Raw genomic sequence first — 23,771 nt, 5'->3', positions numbered from 1 at the left:
TCTTGCCGGCCCGCTGATATATACTCAGTATATACACGGAAGTAAGTCTAACTTATGAGCGCTACACATACGCTAGGACCTCCCATACAGTACTCTCAACAAATCACATTTTTAGGTGAAAGTAAAAAATATCGGAATAATATCGATATCACAATTCAACACCAATATCGAATATCGCACATATTTGCAATATCGTGCAGCCCTACTTTATGGTTTATATTTGAATAAAGTGTTTATAATATATATGTTTAGTTACAATAAACATTTAAATATTCCCAGCATTTTTTCCTTTTTGTGTTGCAATTAAACTTCCGGTCACTAGGTGGCAGCAGTCATTACGTCCTCCGCAGGCAAGGGAAGAATGATATACTGAGGATGAGAGGATGCAGTCGACTCCAGAAGCTGATGTTTGGACATATTTTGGTTTGAAAAACGGCGACGACTGCAGGATCACAACTATCGCAATATATTGTATCGTTGACCCTGTATCGTGATACGTATTGTATCGCCATGTTCTTGCCAGGAATCATTGTCCCTCAATCTGCTCAAACTTAAACCCAAAAGATATTTCAGGAGCAAATCTTCCTTCAGTCTTTTAATGTAGCCATTTGCTCTTTGATGCTGTCGAGCTTGGTTCCATGTGAGCGGCTTCCTTCCAAGTAATGCACTGTATTATTTAACAAGAGATTGTAAAATACACAACATTTTGAATCGTCATAAACTTTTTAAATGCCATAAAAACCTTTTGACGACAAGATCCAAATCATCACAACGAACTTCATCGACTTGTTTAAAATTCTTGGCATTTGTCGCTGACTCCGATACAAAGCAAAACTGAAACACATTCTTGTTTTCGTTGGCGTCAACGTTTCCTTCTCTTTCATCTGGCTGGTTAGTCGTAAAGATCGACTGTATGAGAACAGCCAGAAGAATGTTGTGTTCAATGTCCTCTAAGTCCATTTTCATTGTCCCCGTATTGTGTTTTCGGCGAACAGGACTCCGTGTAAACCGGTCATTTAAAACCCACTCACCGGCTTCTGCGAGAGGAAATCCTGGAGATCGGAGATAGTTCTCGCCGGAGCGGGTCATGCCAGGTCCTAATGCAGCACTCAAGATGACGTGGAGATTTCAGCCATATCTCAGTCAGACTTCCTGCTCTTAAACGTTCTCGTTGGTTTGAAAGATTGGATGTTTTTGTTGAGGGACGTGTGGAGTTACACAAACATTGTATTGTTGTGAACTAACAGTTTATACTACAATAACAAAATGATATTGTTGACCTTCAGTGGTTTATCAGATTTGTTAACTAAATTAACATCCTTAACTTCAGTTAAGTAAGTACATTAATTAAGTAAGTAATTCAAAATGTATTGTATTCATTTCAATTACTGTGAATTTTGTGACAAACTTGCTTGTAATTATTTTTTAAATACATGGTCACTGTGTCATTGCTTACATTTAATAGATGTCATTTAACAATGTTTGCATTTATAGTGTCATAAACCTTGTTTATTTAATTATTATTTAAGTTTAATTGAGAATCTTAACACAAACAAATCAAGGAAAACACAGAAATAAATAAATAAAATGAACATAAATGTTATACAAATACAAGTTCATTTTGCAGTTAGTACAGAAAACGAACATAAACAATATAAAAAAACATAATTTGTGTGTAAAGCTCAGCCAGGTCCATTTTCTATGTTTGTATATAGATTTTCTCGTTTGTTTTAGCCTGTTTATTTTATGTTCTTAATCTTTAACTATATTTGCTTTAAACATGTTTTGTATCTGAATCAATGAGGGACATGCTTTTGAATTTAATTAATTATAATGGGACTAAAAATCCTGGTTTATTTTTCGCAACGTTAATATGATTATAAGATTATATAATGTCTTATTAAAGCAGCAATAAATGAGACATTTGAATATCATGTACCAACTTAAGATGTTTTTAAACACATCCATATGACTTACTAGTTAACACACCTACCTTACTTATGGTGCCAACAAAACTGTTTTACATTTTTGTTGCTGTTTCAAAAGTGATCGACAGCTGTGATCTGTGGGCTGGGCGGCAAAGCATTAGGGGGGGGTGGTCAGGTCAGCGTTACAGAGAGGGTTGTTGAAAAGAATGACACTTTAAAATGTAATGTTGAGTTTGCAAGTTCAAAAAATTGTTCATATATATCTAGTATACTGTTTTATTTGAATTTCTTTTTCCTGTATTTTAATTATAACAGGTTTCTCAAAGGAAGCATTTTTTGTGGCAGAACATGTAACAAGTACTTGTATATCTAAAGAAAAATACAGCTTCTAACTCTTTTATTATAGGTCGATACATTCATCATGCGATTCTCGCTGCATCACAATCTACATTTTTCTTTCACATCTCCGCAGGAATCTAGAAAATCTTTTTATTTATAGGAATAAAAGCAAGTCCGTCAGAGAAGAAATATACGGTTATGGTTTGTGTGTCTGCTGTGAAGGCACGGCGGGTGTAAAATGTTATTTTAAAGCACCCCGCTGTGTAATCCATTATCCCGGCGCATCGCAGTAACCTGGGCTTTATCATGTGGAAAGTTTCTTCGACGGCGTCTGCAAAAGCCCTTCACTAGAACACTTCTTTTGTCATCGTTTCCACTCGGGACGCGAGAGACGTGTCGGCTTCTGCGCCAGCGTTAGAAAGCAGACTAACTGCTAAATAAATCAGGAGGAGGTTAAAAATAAAAAAAACGTGGCAGTCGTTTTGGCTTCTGGCTGAGCTCACGATGACTTCGCACTGCGTCTGAGCGTGAATCAGCAAACGAGGAGTGACGTCACCAGCGTTTTTATTCATGTGCCGTCGCTTGTTCTGACCCACTTGTGGTCGGTCCAGCGTTGACGGTCTGTGCTGGAGAGGTCAGTGGAAGGACAGTCCTGTCAGTGCTTCGGCATCATTGACACGACGTGAGCTCAGGAGAGCAGGAGAAACACTGAGGACGGGAAGTTAAATTGTGTATCATTCTTTTGCTTCAAATATAGTTTAACTGTTAATGTTTCTCTAGTTTTACAGAGGTCACTTCAAGGACAGTCTGAGTATCTTTATTCCTGATTTTGATAGAGGTGTGTATTGACAAGAATCTGATGATACGATACAGGGGAAATGATACGATATATAGTGATACTGTAGTAATGAGTATATATGTGAAGTATTGTCGAGTACTTGACTCCAGTGTTGCAGTATTTACAGACCACATGACTCTTGACGAAGTTGTAACTGCTTTAATTTGTTTTCAAACCAAAATGTGTCCAAACATCAGCTTTAAAAGCTGCTGGAGTCACTGTATCCTCTCGTCCTCAGACATTGAAGGTATCTCGCAGAATAAGATGGTTCTTTTTAGCTGTGGAGGACGTAATGTCTGCTGCCATCTAGCGGCCGGAAGTTTAATTGCAACACAAAAATGAACACATTGAATATGCAGTGAATATTTCTCATTAATTTTAATTTTAAAAAAAAGTAAATAAATGTAGTACAGCTTCGAAGTATAGCTGCATGAGGCGTAATATCATGAACACTGGCTTCATAGCTTACGAACTTTTTGGTTATTTTTTCTACACATGTAGTCGAGGCTTGTAACCGGTTACATGAAGTTACGCTAAATAACCACTAGAGGCTTCTCTCCATAGTAATACACTTAATGTTAAGAATCCGCACTATATTTATTTAGTAATTTACATTTTGAAACCTTGTATTAGTACATTAAACAATTATGTATGAATACAATTGTTGTACTTTTTATTGTTAATGAGTCTTTTTTTTTCTTTATTGACATCATTCCCCCCCCCTCCCACATCACATGACCAAAACACTCACACCTGATTGGTCAAGAGCAGCATGACTTGTAGGCATGCGTATATATATATATATATATATATATATATATATATATATAAATAAAGATAAGAAATGAACACGGAAGGGGATAAAAAGGTTGAACGATAATAAAAACAATTCTAAACTTAAAAAAAAAAAAATTATCAGTGTAACTGTTTACACACATCAATGTTGAAAACCCATAAAATCTATGAAAGTTTAAACTCGGGACCTTCTCGCCGCCGCACTAACTTCTCCTGCACCATCTGCTGTAAGTACCAGGCGTGTGAAGAAGACGTGTTTACAGTAGATTAATAAAATGTTCATCTGGAGATGTATCAAAAGAAAAGGAAGATACGGAATAACAAACGCTGCTATAAATATTTAACAGGTACGATAGCGTACCTGGCTGGTAGAGCGGACGGTGAATAAACACCACGAGCCGTTGCGTGACCATCTGCCAACAATTCTAACGTCATCTCCTCGTTCGTCTCGTGGAAGGCGACGCCTTCGCGACGGACCTGGAGTAATAAATGATTTCAAATTCAAAGCGTCATTTTGCTCTAATTTGTTCAGTTACCGCGGCGACACGGAGGACGTTTTAAATGTGAATGACACGACATTAAATATTCAATGAGCGAGGAAGACGCATGGCGATCGTTGGTTATCAAGTTAGTGCTTTATTAAACCGGTGCAGGACGATGACCCAAAATCTTGGGTGTCACGGGACCCATCTGCTGCTGCTCTTTGTACTCGCGTGAAGACGAGGTGCCATATTGCTTTAGGCTCCGGATTCATTAACCTCTCGCACCTCCCCGGAGGCTCCATATTTCCTCTTGCATCTGGCGGTGGGTGGGGGGGTCCACGTGGGGCGATCCGGTCGGTCAGGTCGCGGTGAGCCCGCCTGCATACGGAGCGGCACGAATGCTAACCATCTGGCTGGTTCTGAAGAGATCACTGGCCTTTGTGTTCATGACTCGTGCTTATTAACTCTTAATGGATCCTGGAAGTTTGTCCGTCCACGGAGGCGCTGATTTATGATGCCAGATTAAAAAGAGATACGCTGACCTCGGATCAGCAGCTGGGGCGTCGAACTTGGGGCCAAAATAGGGAGTTGGTTACACATTATTATACTAATCTAATGTTGTTTTAGCTTCTCAAACGGATCATTGGATCTGTCAACAACCATCAAGCACCTGCTAGCGTTAGCATTTCAACAAAAGTGTAATGGAAAAATGCTAACTTTCACAACATGACCAGAGCGCCAGAATCAGTCGGTTATATTGTTTCTGGAATCGAAGGACGAGCGTGGGGAGGCAGCCAAGCAGCATCCCAGCAGTGGTTAAAAATCCGCGTTTTACGGCTGTTTAAAGATCCAAGTTCTGCATTTTCACAGAGGTTTATACTGCCACCGTGAAGGGATTTGATTTATGCCACGATATGAAGTTTAATGATATCAATTTTTTACAGACGTTACTGACTCACACCGACGATATCTGACTTATTTTAGATGTCAACTGAGACCTGATATAGATGACACCTTGTGCATATATAAGTACTTGCTTTAATAACTGTCACAGTGCAGACAGGATTTGTCTTGACCTGAAAGTAACTCTAGTTCTACGAGTTTGTGCGAGCCACTCTGGGTGGATCCACCTTGGATTTAAGTAGACTTATAGTTAAGTCAAGCGGTTAATCTTAAGAATACGATCAATTCGCAGATGATCTAAGGTCTGAATCAAGGGCCAAACTAAATGTATTTATACTTGGATGCCAGAAACTATACAATAAACTTGATTTCAGGTCTTATTTATGCATCTTTTGTTTTTAATTTGTTGTTTAAATTGATCTTATTGTTTTTTAGGGACCTAAACATGGTCTACTCTCCATCATGTTTTTAATTCAGTAAAGTTTTATATAAAGTGTCATATCATAGCAAAGTTATCTCAACCGCTTTACATTTTAGGTAATACTTTAATAATAAATACACTACTTTTTAAACTGTATAATTCCATTGAAAAACCTCCCATTATGTAACAGCCCCTGTACCTCAGCCAGTCTCTAACGTGGCCCCACTTGTAAACATCCATCTGTCGTCGCGCCGTGACGTAAACACGGTGGTTCCTCACGACTGACGCAGAAGCACACGCGTGTCTGAACCAAACACGCCAAGCTTTGAAGGGTCAAGTTAGACGATGTCAGTTATTCTGCCCTTCTTGGCCTCTAAACTGAAACACGTGTGCAGAACATCCATCTTCTCCTCCTCAGGTGCTGCTCTCACTTGGACAAACATTCTTGAGCGTCACGTATGACTCATGCTCTTCGTACCGCATGTCAATATAGGGGGCGCCCCCTGTCAAAGGGGGGACATCACTCACTTATGACTAAGCAAACAAACCTGTGCGCTGTTGAAAAGTGTAGATGAAGTGGTCGACACGTGACGGACGCTGCTGCTTGTTGAATCTTATGCGTTTTATCATGTTGTGTAAATAATAGAGGTGTGTATCGGCGACTGGTGCAACTATACGATGTATTGTGATACTGTAGGAACTGTATTTGTAGTATTGTCAAGTACTTGACTCTGGTGTTGTAAAATTTACAGACCACATGACTCTTGACAAAGTTGTAACTGCTTTCACTTGTTTTTAAACCTAAATATCGGCTTTAAAAGCTGCTGGAGTCGACTGTATCCTCTGGTCCTCAGTCATCACTGGGATTATGTAGGATTTTATTCTTCCTTTAGCTGCAGAGGACGTAATGACTGCTGCCATCTAGTGCCCGGAAGCTCAATAGCAACACAACAATGAACAAACAACGTTTATATTTGCATGTTAATGCATAAACATCAGCTTTAAAAGCTGCTGGAGTCAACTGTATCCTCTGGTCCTCAGTCATCACTGGGATTTCGCAGGATTTTATTATTCCTTTAGCTGCAGAGGACGTAACAACTGCTGCCATCTAGTGGCTGGAAGCTTAATTTCAACACAATAATGAACAAACACTGTTTATATTTGCATGTTAACATATAAACATCAGCTTTAAAAGCTGCTGGAGTCAACTGTATCCTCTCATACTCAGTCATCGCCCGGCAGGATGGAAGTTTATTGGCAGCACAAAAAACTAAAACTTTGAATAGCTTGGGAATATTTGCACATTAATTGTAATTTTGTATTTATTTTATGAATACAATTGAAGAAACTATGATTACATTTAAAATTAATATATTTTATTAATTGAAATTAAAATTGATACAGTGCTGTTGACTATCCTTAGAGTATTAAAAAATAATTTTAATGAAGTGTATGGATATATTCTTCCTCCGCTAGATTCTTTCAACTCTGAAGCTTTAGAAGCTGCTGGAGTCCACTGTATCCTCTCGTCCACAGTCACGGCCGGGATCTTGCAGGATTTCATTGTTCCTTTAGCTGCGGAGGACTGCTGCCATCCAGTGGCCGGAAGTTTAATAGCAACACAAATTGAACAAACATGTTAATATTAACTGTAAAAAAAAAAAAAAAAAATTATTTTCAACACACTTATTTAAGTATAAAGCGTAAAAGAACTTTGGTCAAAATAAACTAAGATTTGAACTGGATACAGTGTTGTTGAATATCAATACTTCGTTAATAGAGTATTGATGTTTTCTTACACACTAATGAGTAACGTGCGATCGATGAGTCGACCAGCGACACAAGATGGCAGCAGTCAGGACGTCGATGATCCGGCGTCACGCTCGGACCGACTGAAGGTGAAAAGGGTGTCGGAGGAAGAAACACACATGGATATAAAGAGCTGAACTAGTGTGTAAAGTGTACGAGCGAGTACTTAAAGTACCCCCCACACCCCGTCGTCACCGGAGGTCGCCCACTCCAGTCCTGCGGGTCCTGGTTCTGCTGGTGCCGGACCGGCCGCTCGACGAACAAGCGAGATGATGAAGTCGTAAATCTGCTCATCCCGCGTTGTGTTGTTGTAAATCCCGGTTGATCCGATGTTAAAAATCCCCTCAAGGGCCTGATCTTGGCAGACAATCGGGGGCCCATTCAGTGACCCCGCCCCCTCCCCCCGGCCCGTCTCGCACTGTTGTGGATTTATTAGCCGCCGTAAATATTTGAACGAGGTCTTCTGGGAGCTTTTGCAGTGATGCAAACTCTGAGGCTGTGTGTGTGAGTGTGTTTGTGTGTGTGTGTGTGAGTGTGTGTGTGTGTGTGTGAGTGTGTGTTTACTCTCAGAGTCTCTCCTCTGTGTAGGACAGGACAGACTAAGACGTCCCTCTACGGCGGCTCTGCTGTGTTGTTGTGGGTCTGGTTACACACTTTTTAATTTCCTCTTTATTTAATAAAAGCTTTTAAATATTGTTGTAACTGAGCCTGAAAATGTCTCTTGAAGACTTTCATTATCAGGAGATGCTTTATTTCCTTTCCTGTAATGTTTCATATGCCTGATAGTAGATCATCAAACACAGAGATGGTTCCAAAGCTTAGGAGCAACAGTCTGGAAGGATTTCTCTCCTCTGGTCCTGAACCGTGTTCAGGAACCATCAGTAGATTCTGATCCACAGACCTCAGAGCCCGAGCTGGGGTGTAAGTCTGGATCAGATCACTGATGGAAGGTCTGACCATGAATAGATCTGAAAGTAAGAACCAGATGAATCAATGAATAAAATGATCTTGAAAGAAACTGGCAGCCAGTGAAGAGTTTTAAGGATCGGAGAAATGTAAGTTCTTCTACTAGAGCGGCTCAGAATTCTCGCTGCAGAGTTTTTTTATTAACTGCAGGCGAGATCCTTCTTTTTCAGACACTAAAAGTGTTACAATATTCCAGACGAGAAGACACAAACACATGGATTATAAACTCTATATCATGTGGTGACACCATTTTCCTAAGTTTAGAGATTTTTCTCAGTTGAAGGAAACCGTTTCTCGTCAGTTTTAATGATGTATGTTAAGGTGAAAATTACTTTGAAACTACAAAAAGATTTAGTAGGTGATGTTATCTCTTAACTTTTTAGTGTATTTGCACTGCGTTTGAATTTTACTTGTGTTGCTTGATGCTGTTATCAATAAACGTTGACAAATTAACTGTAGCGATTGACATCACGATTCTAGTCGGGGATAGTAGGCTTTTCTTTTTGAGTTGATATCAATGAGCTTTTTATCTTTATCGACTCATTACAGGCTGTTATTGCGAGAAAAAGTGTTGTAACATAGTAAACACACAAAGCTGTTATGTTAGATGACTATATTAAAACACAGGAATTTTCCCAAGAGGAGAAAGTGAAATAAAATTAATATAAAAAAAAAAATCAATATGTTATTGTGAAAAAACTATTGCAATATTTAAGCATGTCAATATTTTCTTAAATCCTTTTTTTTTTTTAAATCAAAATAGCTATTTTCCACAAAAATGCGATTTAAATTACTAACAATATACATGAGTCGTCATATTTACTCACTTTGAAACCTTTTTGCCCAAATAAATAGAAATAATAACACTGCAAATACAATATATATTTATGTCTGTAATGTAAAATATTGGTCAGTAGCAAAAGTAATTTATATGTGTAAACTGTGTCACATTTAAAAAAAACTATAGAAAATACTTTAAAACCTTTATTTTCAGGTTGAATCTGAGGTAAGAACAGATCATACTCCGTAGAAAAGTGTTACCAGTGAAATTGATGTATTTTATGTCTTCATAAGTCGTGGGTTCTGAACTATTCTGGTTTGAAACATGTAATTGAACCAAGTAACCTTTTGATTTGATGTAAATCTCAGATCTACACGGCGTCGCCTAAAAGCTCGCGCCCGGCCAATAAAAGACGAGTTCATTGCTCTTCGAGTGAAATGACAGAGTCGAGGTTCGTTCACTTCCTCCACAGGATCGTCTCGTGATGACGGCGTCGTTAAACACGCTGGAATTTAAGAGTCTTTTCATCGCCGTGGTTTTCGGAGCAAACATTAAATTGGACGTTGATTCAAAGTTAAGAGCTTTAAAACCCCTCTAAGCTAGTGAGCGAGTGTGTGTTCGCGTCATTGGTCTTAATCACCTCTTTTCTCTGGGTGTGTTGGAAGAGTGACGAGAGGTAAATGTCAGGGAGTGGAAGCAAATACATGAGTCTCAGGACGAGGGAGATGGAAGGAGTCGAAGTAGGTGGTTTTCATGCGACGCCTCAAGAACGTCAATCAATAATGACATCTACGGAACAATTTGTGACATGAAATTAGAGTTTTTTTAATTTGGTCAAATGTACATCCTCCGTCTCTGCGGTGTTTTGTGAATTGACTTGATTATTATTTGACATGAATAACCTGAGCTTGACCACTTGTCTTTGGGAGTCACACGCTCAACATGTGTTGGAGGGCATTTGTAAGAATTGTTTAAATTATTAAAGAGATTAAAATATGTTCTGTTGTTTTGATTTATTGGAAATAAGCACGATATTCGATATTGGTGTCTTGTATTGCGATATCGATATCACCTAAAAATGTAGCTGCGTGTACTGTAGTGGAGGTCCCGGGGTTTGAAGAAGGATAACGATACGATATTTCCCTTTTATTTATTTCCGCACTTCTGTGCCGACATGATCGTAGAAAAATATCACTTATAACGCTCAGTCTCGCGGGAAACCGATGCAATTCCCGCGAGACTGAGCGTAATAAGTGATATTTTCAGAGACATCAGAGAGGAGCTGCCGGCGCGTCGCGATATCGCCAAATCAATAACAAATCCACCTCCTTGTACACGCACACATAACACTTTATTAATGACACTAACAACTTAGCTCGTTAGCATACAGCGAAGACGGACAGGTTTACACTTGTGCTGTGTCTCAAATCGCATACTTCTCTTAGTATACTAGAAGTTAGTATGCATCAGGATAGTGTACATACTAACTAGTACGCAAATTCTCCACAGATAGTATGTCTCAAATCAAACACTGCTGCTACACACTAACCGGAAATCACATGACAGCTTCTTCTTCTACTTCTATTTAACGATGTTTCAACCTGCTGTTTGAACACTATCGCCGACACCTGCTCGCAGCACTTTGGAAAAAGAAATAAAGAAAAAATATGAGAATCTAAATAATTGCGAGATATTTAAGCTGGTATCAGCAGCGAAGACGTGTTTATCCTCATACTGCTGCTGAAAATACACCTGTAAGTATATGAATATATATGCATTTATATATGACGTAACTTCCGTTTAAAACGTCACTAAGATGGCGACTGTTTAGTGTGGTTAGTGTCCATCGAAGTTTTGTGGGCGTGTTAGTACGCCAATTTAGTGTGCATGGCGCACTAAATTTCGCATACTAAGAATTAAGACGCACTAACGCACTAAAAATACTAACTTTTAGTACGCAAGTATGCGATTTGAGACACAGCATTGTTTGGAAGTTCACGATCTTATAAGAAAACAACTGAGACGAGATGAAAAGTTCGTACGATATGTTGCTTTAACAAAGGAGGTTGAAAGAGACGAGTGACTGGATCACTAGTGTTTGACTAGATCATAAGTTAGTATTACTTCCTTAATATACTGAGCTAAGTCAGCGGGCCAGCAAGACACGTCGCCATAGCAACCAAGCCTAGCAAGCTGCGCCGCACAGTTCACTGACGGACGGAGACGTAAACGACAACGAGACATAGAAGTACAAATTGATTTTCTCAATTAATTGACTTTACAGAATTTGACACTGATTGATCGAGGTGGGCATTTAATGCTTGATTTATAGAATAGAAAATTATAAATTATCGTATATGTTTTCGATATGCATATCGCACGTGTGTGCTGGTCATTCGTCAGTCGTCATATTAGATTCATAAGCAACTAAATCGCTACATGAGCCACTTTATCTTTCATCGATAGCGACAGAACTCTGTTCGATATGAGCCTTTAATGTTAGTTTTCTATTAATAACGTGAGTTTGTCGCAGTAAATAAGACGTTCTGAACGAGACGCCGACCCTCCTGACAAGAGTGTGAGTTAATGTAGTTGTTATCTGGTGAACTGATAGCAGCATGTTCCTGAGAGGCCGACACGTCGAGAAGAGGTTCTTCTGTCAGAACCGACCGTCTGATAAGAGCCCATAAATATTCCTGAATGTGAAGCAGGAAACGTGAGTTGCAGGACCAAATGTGTCTAGGATGCTGAAGAACTCTTCTACTCGTGGATTAATCTACTTTGTGTTGTTCTAACAATGCTCTCCTGCTCCCTCCAGGTCCTTAATGACTGACTAAACGGGCGCTGGTTCTGAGCTTAGCGTTGATCCTCCGACGTGCACCATGAGGAGATGAAAACAAGCGTCTAATCCAGCCGGGATTCCTGCTCGCGGCGCGAAGGCGTTCGCTAACCGCTCGTGAGGACCTGTGGGACGACCAGAGCCCAGTCAAGGACGCCTTCGCTCCCACGCCGCCGGCGGGAGGATGGGAGTGCGAGAATAAACGCCAAGGAAATATTCAAAAAAAGCGACTCCCGGTTTTCCCCGGCACGATGTGGACCCTGACCGTGATCTTGCAGTGTCATCTGGGCGCCGCGCTGCTATTGGCCGGCTGCCCACAGCTGGTGGCGAGCACGGAGGACGACGTCACGCCGCGCATCAGTTTCCCGTACAGTAAGTAACTGGACCTGAGGAGTGGAAACCAGAGACGCTCTCGTCGCTCTCATTAGCCGAGAGCTACGTTACCGACTCCTTAAAAACACTGTAATGACATCAGCCTGACAGGCACTGACACGGAACATACCTCCCTCAAGGAGGGTAGTGCTCTTGACTCTGAAATAATGTATAATAAAATTAAGAAAATTACTTTACATTATTTACGGTCCCTGACGGGATTCGAAGTATGGGCACTTTTCATAAAAGTGCAACCACTTTACTACCAGTTAGTTACAGCAGTAAGTAGTACACCAAAAATGCTTCTGATACACTTGAATATTGCATATTTTTTTCGATATTCAAAAACGCAGTATCATTTATTTTTTAAATTTGGACTCATATCTTATGTTTATCATGGTTTTTTTATGGTTTATATTTCAAATTTATGTATATAAATAAAATGTATGTATAACTGTTTAATTTTGGAATTGGCAAGTAAATATTAGGTTATGTTATGTAGAACTTTACTGACCTTTTTTTTTTCCAATTAGACACAGCAATACAGCAGTAATTCATAAAAATAAGAATAAGAACAAAGTAATAAAGAGAAATAACAAGATGATAAAATCTAAGCCTAAAGATAAAGAACATATTATATTATGTATTATATATTCACAGTGTTTGTTCATTTTTGTGTTGCAATTAATGAGATCCCGGTGATAACTGAGGATGAGAGGATGCAGTGGAATCCAGGAGCTTCAAATTAATAAAACAACTTTATTTAATTTATCATAAACAACATCAAAAAACATCAAAGAAAACATCCGTAAGAAAATTAAAATTGAAGTATTGAATTTTATCCATGAGTGAATAATAAAGTAAATTATTATCTTAACTTTATTAACTCAAGAATTAAGAGACATCAATCTACTAGTACAATGTCCTAAGAGTACTATTCCTGAAGTCGAGTATTTACTCTCTATCGCAATAGTACTACTACACGTCACAAACACCATCAGAAGCGACTTATAAATCCCATGGAAAGCTATAATTTGTTTGTTTACTAATAAACAAACCTGTTCAGGTGAGAAAGTATAGAGTCGATCATGTGATCTACTATATGTTATCATTTACTAATCAACTAGAAACACATCGATAATAACCTGATCATCTGTTCATCTGCATCTTATTGATTGTCGTGTGTGTTTGTGTGTGAGGTGATGCAATTTACTGCTTTTGTTGTGTGTAGCTCACGTTTGTGTTACTAGAATGTTTCTGGTTCAAACAGTCGTGTAAATATCTCCCACAATTCCTTGCGCCAAAAGGTAGGAATCCATAGATTCTCACACACGCTGCGGAAGGATGTGTGTTTTTCATTCCCAACATTTGACGCTTGTTTTTTCCCACGGCGGCGCCAACCCTGCGAGGCGTGTTCCACATGTACGCTTGTGTCGCTGCCAGCGCCGCTCACAGCACGGCTTCAAGTGGTTAATGGGCGACTTGGCCGAAGATGCACCGGTTTAAAGAGCTACAAATGTGTTTCAGCGGAGCCTTCTGATTGGCTCGCGGCAATGTTACGCAAATTTTAATCTTTGCTTCCGAAGAACATCTGGGGAAGTGCATCATGGGACGTGATTAGCATTGAATTTTATTTTAATTCTAGCTATATTTATTTAAGGCATCGGCCAAGTATAGCTCGACTAGTGATTTTACTGTCATGCTCCAAGAGTGACACAAATTCAAGTCTTTTTTTAGCATTTGAAATATCGTGGATCACAATAAGGATTTGCACGTGTGCTCAGGAAGTCACACAACACACTGCATACAAGATCAGTGGAAGTTCATCCAGGAAAATAGAATTTTATAAAATGTACATAATATAATGTTAATGATATATAGTAAATAAAAAGAATGTATGAACGTGAGAAACAAGAACAACATTTGGAGATAAAATCTAATAATTCAAATATGATATATACAAATAAATATATATATTTTAATATTTATATACAATCAAATACATTTAAAAACTTTTTTTTTGTTTCTTTAAATTAGTGGGATAGAGAAGAAAGACATTTGAACATTCTTCAAACTTAAAACGGTATTATATATTAAGGATTAGCCAAGTATTAACTAATAAAAATGAGGGCAAAATAAAATATATATAATAATAAATAAATGTACAAAATATATTCAGTAAAATGTATATAAACCTGAGAAACGAGAAAAATTAGGAAAAATAAATTAAATGAAATTAAATAGTTTCTAAATTGCAGATCTTTTAATTATATTGTTATACGTTTCTGATGAAGATTACAATTTTAAATTGTGTACAAATATGTATTTAAAAAAAGATGCCGCTTGTTTCACTTTATTAGAAGACGATAAATAAACACAAATAAGGAAGAAAAGTCCTCAAATTTTAACTGAATTAAGGTTTAACTAGCAATGACTTATGGAAACAATAAGAACAAAATAAATGATAATCTAGCAGTTTGATAGTTTTATTTTGTCTTTGCTTTAACAAAAAATGACTTAAAATATTTCTTGAGTCTTCAGTGTCTTCTGGACCAGAACCAGACTGTGAGACAAGTGTTGTCTTTCCAACAGTAAAAGCCTTGAACCTGAAAGTGTCAAAGAAACAGTTGTGAAACATGGAGTATAAAATCTGTCGTAACAAAGACTGTTGCAGCTCAGAACTGAAGGAAACTTTGTGAAGCAGCCTCTTCAACTCTGAACTGCTCCACGAGGAGGGGCCGGAGAGAGGACGGCTGTTTTCCCTGGAAAGAAAAAAGAAAGCATCTTACTTTTGTCCTCCTCTTCTCCGGCTCTGTCCTCCTCTCTCTAATGAGTAGCTAATCTCTCATGTGTAGTAAGTGGAGGGTTTTCTTTTTTTTGTGCGGTCGCTGCGGCGGGATCTGTTTTTCATTACGACTCTTGTGCAGAGAAGCGGCACAAAGGATCATGGGACGAGAAGCATCACTCCGGCGTGCTGCGAGTATGTTTTTTCTAAAGCTCTCAGACATGAACTTGCTTTGCTACTGGACCGATTGCTTTTTTTCCTCTTTCCTCGGAACAAAAAGGAGGATTCTGGAGAGTTGACAATTAGAAACAGGTTCAGTTCTTTGGCTCGACAAGCGTCTGGGTTCGGCCTCGCTCGGCTGTGCTTCTTCTTAAAGGCGCAGGAAGTGTGTTTTCACCGCACAAAAAAAACTGTTTATTATCCTTGTCGACTACTCAAAAAACATTCAAAAGCGACAATTGAAAATACATGAACAACATTGGACAATGGAGGCTTGGCACTCATACAACTGATATTACGGTAGTACCAAGAAGTTCTACTGTAATGTTTTTTAACTTTTTGTTCTTTTTATTAAGATTTTTTGTTTCACCCAAACACAAAACACCTGCAGTAACGCCGGCGTCAAAAGTAGAATAACTCAATTATTGTACATCTTGATGCAGGGAGCTGTTTAGATGAGTTCACTGAGAGGGGGTAAGATGAATAGAAAGCATGTGATTGAAATTTGAGTTTAGTTATTGAGCACAAATAATACTCGAAAACAATGTATAATAACAATATTACTTCTATTTTGGGCCAGAAACTGTTCTAGTAAAGAAGATAAAACACCTGCAACTGGTAGAAAACTGAACGATAAAAGTCCAGGAGTGAAAGTGGTTATAGTTTAAAATAATAACATTTACTGTCATTTTAGATTTCTTACATATTTCTAAAGTTGACAACCGTGAGTTTTGTCATTTTTCTAGTTAAAATTGAAATTGAAAATTCCTCGTGGTTCAGTTCAACAAATCTACAGACGTACAATAATCTGAATAAACCCATGATATAATTCTACTTATTTAAGATTTAAAAGCAAGGTAAAAAAAACATACCAATCACATGCATCAGGTGACCAGAAGTCTACAGTCCTGACTCCACCACCAGCCCATTTCAAGGAGAAAACCTGATACTCTCTCGACTTAAAGAAACAAAAAACTCCTGGTCTAAAGTTCATTAGAAAATAATTTTTCATTTTCAAAACGGTAAACTCCCATGATGCCTTTCAACACATTCATCTCCATTTGAATTTTACATCGACATGTGTGCTTGGTTGGCTTGGTGGCAAAGCATTATGGGAGCTTTTCAGAGAGGGTCGTTGAGAAGGACGGTTCGTCGATTTTCAAATAAATGTTATTACTTTAAAAAAGATAAAAAATAAAACGGTCACGTCTTTGTTGAGATTTTGTTTGATGCAGTGGTTTTCAGAATGTGACAGAAATCGCAACAACCGAGGGACTGCTGTATATTTATTTCTGACACAAATGGTCTCAGCCAAGTGTACATGATATTCCTCAGTCCTGCTGGACGTCGGGCTGTAATTATACCGTGTCACACGGTGACGTTGTCATGGTGACCAAAACCCGGAGGAGGATGGAAATTCAGATTTTCACTGCGACCACATTACAGGTTGCAAAGGACGCCGTCGGCTCTGAAAGAATCCAGACGTTCTCATGCAGAAATGACGAATCCTTGTCGAGCCACAGGTCACACCACTGTACATACTGTCCTCCCCGTCTTACCTTCGCCCCGCATTCGCTGGATATTGTGCACCTTCGTTCATGCATGCTAATCCACTGACCTTGGCGGTGTGTGGATCACGTTGCAGAAAATAGTGGGGAGGTAGGCGGCGGGCTGGGCGTGGGGGGGGGGGCAACTGCTGGCGAGGTTAGATACGCTCCAGTGCCCACCTAAATCCCTGCACAGACCCGCCTACTCAACCCGAAAGAAAACCGGGCCGCGGCGCCCTGCGGAGGTGCCACTCACCGGCGCTCGACGCCACAACAGCGCGAACAATGGGCGAGAAATTACAGCACATCAACTCCTTCAGCCTCACGGCTCCATCGCCCGCACGCTCCAGGACGTTGGAAGAAAAGTTCTGTCCGTCCCGGTTACTGGCCCAGAAGAAAGACCTCGTCGTTCGCTAATCGTGACGGACAGACGGGAATGCGAGGGTTACAGGAGTCGTTAGCGGGCGTTCAATTACCGCCGCGCTGTGTACCGGCTAATGCCGCGACCAGAAGGTTGTGACAAGATTAATAGACTTGAGTCGCGAACACAAGAGTGTGAGAGCGATGATTGTACAACAACCTTCGCTGCTGGTAATTATAGACAAATGGAATTTTGAAAGATCAGCGAAGTCATTTATTGTCGTGTAGCCCTGATCGTTTCTCTTTGAAGAGCGGAGGGAAGACTTGATGACACTACATTGAGCACTAGTCCGGATAAGAAAGTGTAGCTTGCTAGCTAGCGGAACACTCGTCAACCCGAAGTGGTCCCTTATACTCCAGCTACCCCCGTATGGAGGTTATATGGTTGTCTTGAGTTCATCTAAACCAAAGAAACGTTCCCAACCTCGTCACCTTGGATGGACACTGAACTTGGCTTTGTCCTGGACCTCCCAAAGTTCAAGACCAGGTCCTTGGTGTTCAGCTGCAAGTGGTTCCTCTCAGTCTAGTCCACAGAGTCACGTTTCAGACTCCTATAATCGTCTTCGTTGTTGACCATGATGCATCCAACAAGGGCGGGGTCGTCAGCAACTTCTGGGCGAGACTTGGCTCTTGAGTTGTAGCAGATCTGAAGTGTAGATTGTTAAAGAGGAGAGGGACCAGTACTGTCCCCTGAGGTGCTCCTGTACTGCACACCACAGTGTCAGACGTGACGTCCTTCAGCCTGACGTACGGGGGTCGATCACAGACCCACAGTCCGACAGTTTATAACGGGAACCACGAAATGAATACTTTTTAACCAAGTTCCATCTGGATCCAGAACCATTTTGAAGAATGGCTTCACCGCTGCTACTCGTGGCCAGAACTTTCATGTCATTTTCATTAATTTCCTTCCTCATATACCCTCAATACGGTTATGTGGTTGGACACTATCCCAGCTACCTTGGGGAGCAGGCATAGAAACACCCTGGAAAGGTCACTAGTTCTTCGAGTTATCCTCAGTCATCAATAAACATCCATGTTTCTGGTCTGTACTCTAGGTTAACTAGTGGAATGAAAAGTAAATTTAGTTCAGATATATCAGGTTTGACAAAGTTGAAACTAGAAAAGTATTTACAGAAAGATGTAAAGGTTGTGAAGGAAAAGCTTTTTTTATCTATTTTCTGAGTGAACGCTGACTTGCATTAGACGTGGAGCAAAGTCTAAATCCTGAGGCGCAGCTGAAAGGGTTAAAAGCTGCCATCTCGTGTATCTTTCATTAAAACTTTCCTGATTCCGTTCCAATCCTATAATGGGCTCCACATGCTGGCGTCGCACTTGCAGCTCTCGCAGAATAAAGAAGGGTTTGATCCCAGCGAGGCGACATGGACGACTTCTAAAGTACATACAACCCTCCAGAAAATGGGCAACTTTTCGTAAACCTTTTTATTGTCAACGTAACGAGTAATGACGGATCTTTTGGAGAAATACAAATATTCAAAGTCAAGTAGTTCGAAAGAATCGAGAGAAATTTTTCTTTCCTGTGTTTCGAGTGTAAAATTCTCCGATAGCAAAACATCTACTTTTACCAAATGATTTCCTCTTGAAATTTTTTTTGAAGAGCAAATTTTTAAAATGGTCTTTAATATTGAATAATGAATCATAATAATAGAACAAGAAAGATAAAAGCTTTGTCTCTGAAGGACCTTTTCTCTGTTGGTTATTTGTTACATTAAGTGAATTTTATACCATTTTTTTAATGCAATAAAAGCCACTCAGACGTGATTAATCGTAAAAACTTGCACACTTGTGATGTAAGTTTCTGTCCGTTAATTGTTGGACAGTTGAATCTGAATGTAGGAAATCCAAAATATCGTAAGATGTAACTTAAATATCGCAATATTCTTTGTGCACAACACCGTAGGGTTATCAAGATACCGATACTCAGGAAATATTCGATGTTCCGTACCATTTTCGATACCACAAGAATAAAAAAAAAAGTGACTAAATTCAATTTCAAGAAAACTAAAAAACAATAATGAAAACATTTGTGCAAAATAAATGTAATAACTGAAAAAACAACATACTTTTGAGTTTCAAAACTTTTGACAAGCCTACAATACTATATCAATATCCAATTGTGACATCATTGAGTTATGAAGGTTAAGTTATTTATTAATTAAAGAATCACAATAAATCTCGGTTCCTACAGCATCGTAACATATTGTATGTTTCATTATCACCAGTTTCTTGTCAAAACAAACCCCTGTTATCAAGTGCACTGGTTGATAATGACCATCGTGATTTCTTCCATTTTATTTTTCTTAACTCCTGAGGCCCCTTAAATAAATCGAAAGGGCTGCATGTGGCCCCTGCACCTCACTTCGCCCCCTGGTCTGGACCGGAGTCACTGTTTGAAGAACCGTAGACGGTGAAGTCGGCGCTCCACCTCGTCTGCTCGAAGATGCACAAGAAGAAGCGCAGGCGGGAATAAACAACACACGGTTCCCATCAACACACACACACACACACACACACACACACACACACACACACACACACACACACACACACACACACACACACACTCTGACGCATCTTCAGCTGTGGATATTTCATCCAAGACAAAAAAAAAATGTCTGTTTGCTGTAGATCTGGTCGCTTCTTCCTCGCGGACGGCAGGGATTTGTCGTCTCCTTCATTTCCCCGTCTTCACTCCAGGCGTGTCATGTTTCGTTGTGCACACGAGGAAGTTGCTATCACAAACGTCAGCTTCAGTGTGTGTCTGTGTGTGTGTGTGTGTGTGTGTGTGTGTGTGTGTGTGTGTGTGTGTGTGTGTGTGTGTGTGTGTGTGTGTGTGTGTGTGTGTGTGTGTGTGTGTGTGTGTGTGTGTGTGTGTGTGTGTGTGTGTGTGTGTGTGTGTGTGTGTGTGAATATTCCTTCCCTGAAACATCCATCTCCTGCCAATCCAAACAGACGAGGCGTCCCACATGCGACACGCTCAGACACGTCTGTTTTGAATGTAGACGGAGGAAATTGTCAGAATCCTCTCCGTATGTTTCGAGCGGCAAATACGATCCGGCGTCTGCCGCTCCGTCTCGGCGCCGATGAAGCCGCTCGCTCTGTCACTTCGCGGCGTCCATGCGTGCAAAACCCAGGAGCGCCGCGATGACACCTAAGAGCCAGTAATTACAGAGGCCGGCCGTGTTCGCCGCGCTCCAGCACTTTATACGCTGACCTCATCCCAGGCGTGTTGTCTCGCAGACGTGTTTTTGCCAAAAGTGCTGTTTTTTTTTGTCAGGAATTGTAGCGTCCAGGAGGATATTTAACGACTTGAGTCACCGAATGCTTCTTACACCTGCTCATCGACATGACACGCAAACAAAAGACCGACCCGTTCGTGTGTCGTTCGTCGATATGTTGCACGAATCGTAGCGATAAAAGTGTCGTAGAAGAAAAATTATACTTTTAACTGTCATTTGTCACTGGACAAGATCGCTAAGAGGTAGTCGAAGAAGAGGGTGTGGACGTGGTGGAGCAGGTGGATACAACTGAGTAAAGAGAAACATTGTTGGTCAAGGTCGTGATGAATAGTTCAGAGCAACTTCTCAAACATACCACCAATGTAACTATTCAGCATTTACCTTGAAATCATGAACCTAATAAGGGGTTTAAGGAATTTCGGAAAAAAAAAATTCACAACACCATATATCATTATTCAAACATTCTTAACATTCTTGACAATTTTATTATAGTTTTTTATTTTATTTAATATATTTGTGTATTGTCAAGAATCTGGTGATACAATAATATTTACAGCATTTGTTCACTTTTGTCTTGCAAATAAACATCCGGCCTCTAGATGGCAGCAGACATGTTCAGTTAAAGAAACAATTAAATCCTCTGAGATCCTGGATGACTGAGGATGAGAGGATACAGTGACTCCAGCAGCTTTAATAATGATGTTTGGACATATTTTGGTTTGAAAACAAATGAAAGCAGTTACGACTTCGTCAAGAGTCATATGGTCTGTAAATTCTGCAACACCAGAGTCAAGTACTGGACAATACTACAAACATATTGTAGTTCCTACGATACAACCTTATATACCAATGGTTGTGAATGCTCTATAACCATTTCTGCGTCATTGATAGAAGTTTGTATTGGCAAGAATCTGGTGATGCATGTATCACGATTCAGGGGCAACGATACAATATATACAGTAGTGATAGTGTAGTAAGAGGGATATATGTGTAGTATTGTCGAGTACTTGACTTTGGTGTTGTAGTATTTACAGACCACATGACTCTTGACGAAGTTGTAACTGTTTTAATTTGTTTTCAAACCAAAATATGTCCAAACATCTGCTTTAAAAGCTGCTGGAGTCACTGTATCCTCTAGTCCTCAGTCATGGTTGGGGTCCTGCAGGATTTTCTTGATCCTGTTGCTAAGGAGGACGTAATGACTGCTGCCATCTTTTAGCAAGTTGATTTGCAAATCACAAGTGCACAAACGCTGTGAATATTTGCATGTTATTGTAAATAAAAATAATCAAAATGTTTTATTATATAAACAATTAACCATTTACACACAAACAAATAAATGATAGAAAATAAAATATGACTTGAAAGCCAAAAATAAATGAATTATTTATTTATTTTAATCGTTATTTATTTTAATTAATTAAAGATTTGGTATTCTGTAAGACAAACATTGCTATTTTAAAGTGAATCGATATTTTCCACACGGTCTCTTTCCTTTTGTGCTCGACCTTTACATCCGTTACTCTCCCAACATCACCGGATCTGTCGCGGCACATCTTAAAAACACCTCCTCGTCCACTAATGTCGTCGGACGTCTGACATTTCAGGCGGGTCAGCACACGGACTCAAACCACCAACCTTCTCATGGGAAGAGACAGTGGCGTCTCCGGACACACACTTTTTGTGTATCTGGTGAAGTGTGCGGTGAAAGTAAAGACACACGTGAGGAGACACAGGTTCTACTCTGGAGGTTCTCAGAAGAAGTGGACGCTCGTGCCAGCCTCACTCGAAGGCTTCGCATTACACGGATCAGACGTGTTTGTAGCGAGCAGTGGATCTCCATGGGAGGCTGGACTGATGGTCTGCCAGGTTCGCCGAGAACCAGCCAACATCCTCCGAAAACAGGTCCCGCCGTGCTCCACTTTCTGCGAGTCACAAGGACGGAGGGCGACGAGGGCGGCGAGGACTCGCTGAGTCCAATCTCGCCGCAGGATCTTCTAATCTGAAGACGCACGTGGGTCTGAAATCCCTTTATCTCGGGCGAGGGAGCAGGTCCACGCCGGCCGGGTCGCCCCGCGTCACATGATCCAACCCCACAATGAGCTTGATTTTTACAAGGTCGCCACAGTTGCCGTGTTTATCGCCCGGGCTGGCGGCGCTGCAGTGTGGTCGCCATGTCAACACAATTTGTCTCCGCGGTCGGAGGGAAGCTGATGAGAAAGTGTGCGACGAAAACAACACACTTGTGTGTAGAAGTGTCTCCGGGCTTTGATTTGTGAGTCGCTGCTGATGTGAAGGATGGTGGGAAGTGTGTGATGTAGAACCTCAAACTTAAAAACTTGTTCCACTACGTTTGTGCGAAGACTTGCAGAGACTGATCCGTTACTGAACCAACGCTTCTCAAGCCCATCTGTGGTCGCGGCCATCTTGGAAATACAGTTTAGATTCGGCCAGATTTAGATTTGAGCATAAAATATTGATACAATTTATAATCCCAATTCTTTTTTCACTAAACCTTATTGATATTCGTCAGCAGTGTAGCCATTTAAAATAATATAAAATAATACACGTATTTATCTTTCAAATAATTTTTATTCGTCTACCAAAATTCATTTATCGTGTATATTTTAATGACGTGTGTATTATTTAAAATCATTTAATATTTATTTTCCATTTGCAATTAACATGCATTTGTTCATTTTTGTGTTGCAATTAAACCTCCGGCCACTAGATGGCAGCTGTCATTACGTCCTTTGCAGCTAAAGTAACGGTGCGGTCCCGGCGATGACTGAGGACGAGAGGACACTGCGATCTAGCCTCTAGATGGCAGCAGTCATTACGTTCTCCGCATCTAAAGTAAGGATAAAATCCAGCGAGATTCTGGCGATGACTGAGGACGAGAGGATACAGTGACTCCAGCTACTTTTAAAGCTGATGTTTGGACATATTTTGGTTTGAAAACAAATGAAATCAGTTACGACTTCGTCAAGAGTCCTATGGTCTGTAAATTCTACAACACCAGAGTCAAGTACTCGACAATACTACACATATATACTTGTTACTACAG

The 23,771-nt window shown here is 40.0% G+C and overlaps 1 protein-coding gene across 2 annotated transcripts in view; it reads left to right on the top strand.

Moving 5' to 3' along the window:
- Positions 1-23,771, top strand: part of sema4bb (sema domain, immunoglobulin domain (Ig), transmembrane domain (TM) and short cytoplasmic domain, (semaphorin) 4Bb) — a 76,627-nt gene that overhangs the window by 23,428 nt on the left and 29,428 nt on the right. For both annotated transcript variants that reach the window (XM_087793347.1, XM_087793345.1), the window contains exon 2: positions 12,081-12,473. In XM_087793347.1, the coding sequence (XP_087649473.1) occupies positions 12,353-12,473 (121 nt within the window). In that variant the 5' untranslated portion in view covers positions 12,081-12,352. The remainder of the gene's footprint in view (positions 1-12,080; positions 12,474-23,771) is intronic.

This window comes from Callionymus lyra, chromosome 6, assembly GCF_982586985.1.
Source record: "Callionymus lyra chromosome 6, fCalLyr1.hap1.1, whole genome shotgun sequence".
Classification (NCBI taxonomy): Eukaryota; Metazoa; Chordata; class Actinopteri; order Syngnathiformes; family Callionymidae; genus Callionymus; species Callionymus lyra.
Note: the sequence above shows the minus strand (reverse complement) of the source record. Positions and strands in the feature narration are given on the sequence as shown.